The sequence below is a fragment of the Pomacea canaliculata genome, linkage group LG13, assembly GCF_003073045.1.
Source record: "Pomacea canaliculata isolate SZHN2017 linkage group LG13, ASM307304v1, whole genome shotgun sequence".
NCBI lineage: Eukaryota > Metazoa > Mollusca > Gastropoda > Architaenioglossa > Ampullariidae > Pomacea > Pomacea canaliculata.
The window spans coordinates 20,850,573-20,858,983 of record NC_037602.1 but is presented as its reverse complement, the minus strand read 5'-3'; the positions used below and the strand labels follow the sequence as shown (position 1 = coordinate 20,858,983).

Genomic DNA, 8,411 nt, shown 5'->3' with positions numbered 1-8,411 from the left:
GGTTGTCGTGAGCAGGTAGAGAACTTACGTTTGAAGAGATTGATGTTGTTGCTGATGCACACAGTCTTTGTCTCATTGTTCCTCCTCATACTCATCAAAGATTTCGTTGTGAAGCGAAGGCCTGTGTTTTCCACCCAAACAAAGTCCAGGGTGCTCTCAGGTCTGCTCTCGCCGTGTTGAACCTTCACGTCTCTCTGTTAAACACAGGAGCAAACTTGTCACGTGCTTGAAACGCAGGATGTTCACAGTTTGTGCAACTCTTTGCCCAGAACAACACCTTATTATAATTAATGTTACAGTCTCTTTACCGGAGTCTACAGTCAAGGTGGTCATGAGCAGATGTCATGAATCTTGACAATACGATCTGTGTGTACGTGTATGCATGTGATGGCATGTGAGCAGTGGTAAGAAACAGCTGTAACCGCCTACATAGATAACTGAACTTTTGTCATCCTCCAGCAATCATAAATATAACATGATATATTGCAAAAGCTGAATATGTTGCTTTATTGCTGCTTTACTCCGACGAACCTTGCTTAAAAGAACTGAGACAGGGATTGTGGTGAAGAAATTGAAAAAAATAAAAAAATATTTTGAAAGTGTGAAACACATTTACTCATCATCTCTGGGTGCTATTTTAACCAACATATTTCGCAAATTTTGGAAAGTTATTCTTTTCGCATGAATTTCACACAAATGTGTTTCAGCTTTTTTCAGCTTTCGGTTATATTTTTTAAAGGTGTAAATAATTATGGTTTAAACAACTAAACATAAATATATAATATATATATATATTCTTAGAATGCGGCCCTATGCTCCTCACAAAAGCAACAAAGAATAAACTAACTAATATTCTTAGAATGTTACGGACAAAAAAAGATAAAATATGAAGGTCAGTACTTTTGCCTTAAGCTTTTTTTTCGTCTGGTTAGGTATAAAATGTGTCTAATGACTGAGTAAATATCGGTGCAAAATTTTGCACCCCACTAAATCTCTAAACCTTTTATTTTTTTTACTACAATGTATTCAGTATCCCCCCGCTTTTTAAATGCACACACAAAGGGAAAAAGCAGAAAAAAGTGCACTGACGTCGTTGGGTGAATGATCTTCAGGTTCTTGGGGTCGCTCAGAAACCGGTACACGGATTCTGTGTCCGCGCAGAGTCTGGCCTCCAGCAGCAGGCTGCGATGACAACGACCACAAGCCCACCACAGGCCTGCGACCACGAGACCAACAAAGGCAGAAGTGCCCACGGCGTGCAGCGTGGTGTCGGGTGTGTCTGTGGACTGCATGGTTGGTGGTGGACCTACAAACACACACCTGCTCATTAGTAAAATGTGACAGGTACAGTGGAGCCTCATTACCATAACGCCCGCATCTAAATTCACGCTGATCGAGGCTGTTAATATCGAAATCACTAGAACTATACATAGAACGCGGGGGTGAGGTGGGGTGGGTTTGAAAAATAAATATCAAAATTCTCAAAAAAGATGAAGGTTGGAAAGCAGGCGTGTAGAAAACGAAGTTAAAGACAAACGATGCTACTTGAATTTCTTTCGAGAGAATTTTTTACTTCTTCAAGACAGTCTCCAAAGATTTGCCTCCACAGGTCAACATAGAAGGCACAAGGGACATTTCTGAGGTACCGTACTAGAGTTTCCCTGACAAAGAGAAAAATCTGCTTTTTGTTCTAGCTTCCTGGCCCCAGGCATCAGCAGGCTACGTTCCTGAGTGGGAAAATACTTGGGAACCAGAATTCTTACGAAAAGCTCTTATTCTGGAGGCAAAGAAAATACCCATTGATCGCAACCGGAAACGCCGCAAACCCTACAGTAAAATCTGCATGGAAGTTAATCGAGTTAGGTCCTCTTTCCTCTATGTAAAAACAAACAAAACACAGAAAGTAAGGATGGGTCCCCCGCGCTGCACTGGAAGGAGGGAGGCAAGTTGAAATCTCTTTTCCTGATGATCATCTACAAGGCGACTACAAAAAGAGACGGGGCCATGTTCGTCTGCGGGGTTAATGTTTTCCAGTCTCTGTGCTTTAAACCAATAAACCAAGCGCCATTTTCCTTCCCAACTCCGCTCCCCTTTTTTCTCATCTGCCACTAATTACGACCTGCAGTCGCACATAAGCTTTTTCTAAAAAAAATTCAAACGATGTAATTAAACACACGAACAGACTTCCTCGCACAGACAAAAAAGTGGAAACCTAATTGCTTCCACATCGTGCCTGCGGCAACATTGGCAACAGGAGCAAGCAGACTCGTGCAGTCATCGACTTTGAGAAACGATGACGTGGGGAACATCTCTCTCACTCTCGCAGTGATATCTAGACTTAGTTGCTGGCACGGTAAAATTCAAACAACAAACCAAACTTCTCACCTTTAGCTATCTACCTGCGTGCGAGCAGGGTGAGTGGATGAGTAACGATGCTCATTTGTGGATTCATGTTAAACGTGGATATGAGCATTCATCGAGCAATTATACATCCTACATCACATCTCACAATCACACCGTCTGACCACAAGGCTACAAAGACTCGTTGTTCATAGTAATGTGGACAATTTTCAGATGCTTAGCGCTGTCGTTGTTTACTGACCGCCACGCGATTTGTAAATAATTAGACTAAAGAGGAAAGAAATACCTATCTGTAAAGAATGTTTGAGTACCTGTACACGACCGCAAGTCTCCCACGGATATCGTGCAACAAAGTCTGTCTCCAGAAGATGTGGCTGTTGGCTGTCTTCCACTTAAAGTCCTGATCAAGCAATAACTGCAATACTTGTCCTTTGCTGGGTCCCCTCGCCGCAACTGTCGCACGCCTCCGACTGCAACTCCGACGGTCTACGTCCTGCGCAGCGACTTGCTGCAGACGGCAATGCCGAGTTCGTAACTGAGTACAGTTTAAGTCACGTGGTACTGAAGTGCGAGGGGGGGACTGACAAACACTTGAACACTATGTCTCATCCCCTCCTACTTGCCCTTTACAATGCTGAGTGGTGAAATATTCAAACCCAACGGTAGTGTTACCTTTACCTTACTTATCTGATGAAGGCGATATCAGTAGTGTGGATACCGGATCATCTTGTCAATGGAGCGACAGTCATGTGTCACGAGGTTCTCTCTGAGGCACGCGTTGTTCGGCCATTTTGTTGTCGTGAGAACGCACGTACACAAACCACTATTTTTGCTATCTTTATCAAGAGTTGTGTGCTGTACACAATGCTATACTTTTATAAGAGGCAGTGCAGTACATTTTCTGACACCAGCCTCACTAAAACTACGTGAGAAATGCTTTGGTGTAACGGTACGGATGCCACGTGACAAGGCCACAGGAATGAGAGTACTTCGTCCATTATTCAGCGCATGCGCAGTACGTGCTCGTTAATGGATAAAGCGGAAGATGGGGGCTCAGTCTGTTGTCATTACAGAGACATAGATCCTAAATGGATGGGGAAAAGAACATCTGTTGTGTTATAAACCGTCACAATGGTAAAATAAAATAAAAGACAGAAGTTAGTATCTGTTTTCCTGCCTAAAGACGAAAATTAAAGTTGTAAGTGATACGGAGAGAGAACTTCATTCTGATAGCGAACTCAGCAGCAGCGGTTGACATTTCCTAACAGGATTTTAGATAAATAACCAATGTTTAATCAGTGGAGAAAGGTAGCATAAAACATGTATCAGGCATTGATTTCAAAATAACAGCTGTGTGAAAAGAAGCAATCCTGCAAATATATATAAATATATAAATATAAATATATAATATCCATAAACTGTCACAATTTTTTCCATAGGTACGAATCCTTGCAGAAACTGAAATATATAGAATAATGTTAATCCAGCTCAATTTACATTTCATCGCGATGTGTTTGCCTAATCATCAAATATATATTTTAAAGCAATAAATAAAAATAAAACTTTTTTCACACGCACGCACGCACGCACGCACGATGAGGGGAAACAATTTTCTGAACACGCGGGAGTGGTTCGCCCTGTCAACTGCCGCGTCTATTCACGTGCTTCCCTCAACGACAGGTACCATTGATGCATTTAGCACTGCTAACTATGTTAGTGTTTGCTCGGAAAAGGGCATTGGTCTTTTGCAAAGGTGTGATGGTTTCAATGAAAGTAAACATCAACTAAGTAATGCATTTTAGGTTTGAAATCCTAACTCATTTAAAGGGTCCGTCTATTTAATAATAGAAGCAGGAAATCATGAATCAGGAAGCAGGAAATCTTTCCAGAGAAGCAGGAAATCATCACAGCAATTAAGTCCTTGAAGAACAGAAAGGCACCAGGCCAGGACAATCTGAATGCTGAATTATTCAAGGCAGACCCAGAACTGGCAGCCAATATCCTGCAACCCCTATTTACCGCAGTATGGGAAGGGAAGCAAGTCCCAGATGACTGGACCAGAGGAGTGATCGTCAAAATCCCAAAGAAAGGATCCCTTAGCGACTGCAACAACTGGCGAGGAATAACTCTCCTGTCCATCCCGAGCAAAATCATGACAAAGATCATCATCCAACGAATCTCAGAGGCAGTGGACACACAACTTAGAGAAGAACAAGCTGGTTTTCGTAGAAGAAGAGGATGCACAGACCAGATATTCGCACTACACAACATCATAGAACAGTGCACAGAGTGGCAGAGGCAGCTCTATATTAACTTCGTAGATTTCCAGAAGGCTTTTGACAGCATCCACAGAGAGAGCCTTTGGCGCATCCTGAGAGCATATGGAATACCAATGGAAATTGTACTGCTGATCAAAAGCTTCTATGCGAACTTTTCATGCTGTGTTGGAAAACAGTGACATCTACTTTGAGGTCGGGACCGGAGTGAGACAGGGCTGCGTGATGTCTTCCCTGCTCTTTAACCTTGTCATTGACTGGGTAACGCGCCGTACAACGGAAGATGAACCAAGGGGCATACGATGGACACCCTCCACGAACTTAGAAGATCTAGACTTTGCCGACGACCTGGCCCTGCTGTCACACACCCACCGGCACATGCAGGAGAAGACGACTCGCCTGCACACTTTTGCGCAGCAGGTCGGACTGCACATCAGCCGGACAAAGACAGAAGTGATGACCCTGAACACCACCAATACAACACCGATCAGCATAGAGGGAGAAGACCTGCCGATGGTTGAAAGCTTCACCTACTTGGGCAGCGTGGTCACGCAAGATGGAGGAGCAGGCCGTGACATCCAGAGCAGACTGAGCAAAGGCAGGGGCATCTTTTGTAGCCTACGCAACATCTGGAAGTCGACACAGTACAGCATCAATACCAAGCTGAGACTTTACCAGAGTCTGGTCATGTCCACTCTACTGTATAGCTCGGAGTGCTGGCGAATGACTGACAGCGACCTCAACAAACTGTCAGTCTTCCACACCAAAAGCCTGCGAAGAATCCTGGGCATCTTCTGGCCAAGGACAATCTCCAACGAAGAACTGCTTGCCCAGTGTGGGCAGGAGAGTATGGCCACCATCCTGTTGAAGAAGCGATGGCGCTTGATTGGTCACGTCCTCCGAGGCAGGAGCAACTCCATCATAAAAACTGCCTTACACTGGACGCCAGAAGGAAAACGCAAGCGATGTCGGCCCAAGATCACCTGGCGCCGAACTGTGGAGGCAGACATGAAGACCCTACACCTCAGATGGGGTACTGTGGGGAGTCTAGCCCAGGACAGGCAAAAGTGGAGGACCTTTGTCGCTGCCCTACGTGCCGACCGGCATAAAGGGCAATAATCTAATCTAATAATCTATTTAATAATTGTGATAATTTTTAAGCCCCTAAAAACGATTGAATAAATGAAATAGAATTAGTCTCGACCTTTAATATCTTAGGCAATTATTTTTTTCATCTTGTATACTTTATCTCCGTTCGCCTGGGAACGAGTACAGTTGCTTTAAAGTATATATGACTACATATAAATGTCACATTCATGTATTAATATAAGTAAAAATGCGTGATGCATAATTACATGTCCTTTTTCTGGCGAAGAATGATCGGACGCAAGAAATGACTAAATCCTCTTCCTCGAAACTTTAAGCAGTCGATTAAACGACTATCTGTCAGTTTTCGACAGCACACAATGCCACATTATGTCATATTATGCAAACATCACGACAAACGCAGGTAAAAACACACCAGAAGCGAGTTTATCAGTTTGCCGGAGGAGCAAATAGAGAAAGCGACCCCCATCGAAAACGAATCGCTCATTGTGTTTAAAAAACCAAAACAAATACGTACAATACCCTTAACAAAATTTACATCCGGTCTTAATTCTTTTGTGGTCAACTGAACAAAATACAGCTACGCTGTTCCAGTTGTTTTCTGACAGTCTGACTAGGCAGATTCATCAGACTTGCTGAATATCTGGTGATTTCCGTGATGCTGTATCACGAACTTATATTACTGGACTGCTGGCAGACGATTTTTCCAGTTCTACTAAAACGAGGCAAGAGACTACAAAGCTTCCGGTTTATTCACATTTCAGATTACCTATTAAAACGAGGCAGTTGCGTACAAAGCTTCCGGTTTATTCACATGCTTTGTTACGGCTCACCGAGACTAACAGTGGAGAACTTCGCAAGAGGCTGATCTTGGCAGACAGACAGCCAGTCCACCTATACATGTCCATTGCTGTATTGTCAACGTGCAACTTCCTTTGAGCCGAACGTGTTGATGCGCGACGACAGTGTAGCTCACACCTCCTTTTCAGCAACTGGGGCACCACGTGTCGAGTCTAATGAAAGGTAGGAGGGTTCAAATACACGTATAACAACTGACTATCTTTTATGATTGCGCCAAGAATAAAGTTTATGGTGTCACACAGCCTGTCATACAAAATACATGCGCATGGTATCTTCTGATCAAATTCATTCACAGTTTTCACCTGTTGTAATAATAACATGTCCCAATACCTTATCAAGAATGTATAAAATCTGCGAACTTGTAACTTTTACGACTCCAGATGATCAGTTATTTTATATCTGATTTCACACCCCTACAATAAGTATAATCATTACAATAAACAATGAATAACAACAAAGCTGTGCTCTAATTAGCGCCTTTAATTATTAGTTTTCTTAGTTGTGTCCTGATGAGGTGACAGCGATCGCTTGCTGACTTTGCTTGCATTTTTTAAAGTTTGTCTTCTTGTTTGTATTTTTAAGTCTCTGGGCAGCACAGGCTGCCATCTTCTGCAGATTGATGTCGACAGGTAACTTGATATTGGCGAGACGTCTGTAAGATAAGGGAACTGTCTAGACGCGACATTCGAATGGAACGAGAGATCATTTACTGGAAGCTGCCACCCACTTGTTCCAATCTTCCTACGTATCCTTGTAGAAAGGTTTCAGCACCAGTCTGAACAGATGGTGTCTGTTCCTAAACGTTTAATTGTCTCTTTAAACACTACAGCACCTAACAAACGATCCAAGACGACCTTTGTGAAGACAAGACACGACGATGACTGCAGCGTGATGCAAGTGATAACAGTTTCAACGACGACAGGAAATACAACGACGATGATAGCAAAAAAAAGAAGGAAATATGAAAATACAAAGAAGAATCTTGAAGAAAGTAAAAAATGAAAAATTGCTTAAGTAGCACACCGCCATTTATGTCCTGATTCTCCTACTAAGACATTAAAAAAATTCCAGAAGCACAACTTCTTCATTTTTTCATTTCTTCACTTTTATCCAGTTTCACTGTCACGTGACTTTGTTAAGAAATGTGTTGTGCGTTCCAATCGGTTCTTATTTTATCAGGACTAAGCGATTTCCGGCTTAATTGGTTTGCAAAAGTTTCAGTACACAAGTGTTCAACACGTTTTGATTGACTTATTTTTCTCACTCATTTACTCTCCAATTAAAAATAGATTTTCTGTACAAATAGTTGCCATTTAATTTATTCTTCATGCATTCCCTCAGCATTCTTCTACTTTGCACAAAGGTGCAATTTGAAGTTATTTCTGCTCTTATCACTTACCAACATAACGAAGTGTGCATGCATAATACGACTGATGTGAATAGCATGCGCAGAGACCGATATAGTAATCATAAGATGACCTCATCGAAACCGGATGACAGTTTATTCATATCGTTTGACAGCTGACTAATCAAGTCATTGAGTGCCTTCACAAATGTATTGCCATCACCTACTGCAGGGGCTGCGGGGCAGCAGCAGCAACTATAAGACGATGGTAGACCGTGGCGATGGAGTCAAGGTGAGACCGACAGCAGAGGAACATATAGATAAGTGCGGTAAACAGGTGACAGACAGAGAAAGAACAACGTGCCCGAGACGAGATCTGAACCCAAGAAAGCAAATCGTCAATGTATGGGTGACAGGTGCTAAATCGTTGTACCCTTAGATCGCCACACCGACAATACGAG

The 8,411-nt window shown here is 42.7% G+C and overlaps 1 protein-coding gene across 1 annotated transcript in view; it reads right to left on the bottom strand.

Annotated features, from left to right (window-relative positions):
- Nucleotides 1-3,087, bottom strand: part of LOC112553598 — a 5,638-nt gene extending 2,551 nt beyond the window's left edge. Inside the window, exons 1-4 of the mRNA XM_025220940.1 lie at nt 3,080-3,087; nt 2,673-2,951; nt 1,090-1,306; nt 29-194 (exon numbers count right to left, since the gene is read on the bottom strand). Coding sequence (XP_025076725.1) covers nt 29-194; nt 1,090-1,306; nt 2,673-2,951; nt 3,080-3,087 — 670 coding nt within the window. The remainder of the gene's footprint in view (nt 1-28; nt 195-1,089; nt 1,307-2,672; nt 2,952-3,079) is intronic.
- Between the last annotated feature and the right edge of the window lie 5,324 nt (nt 3,088-8,411).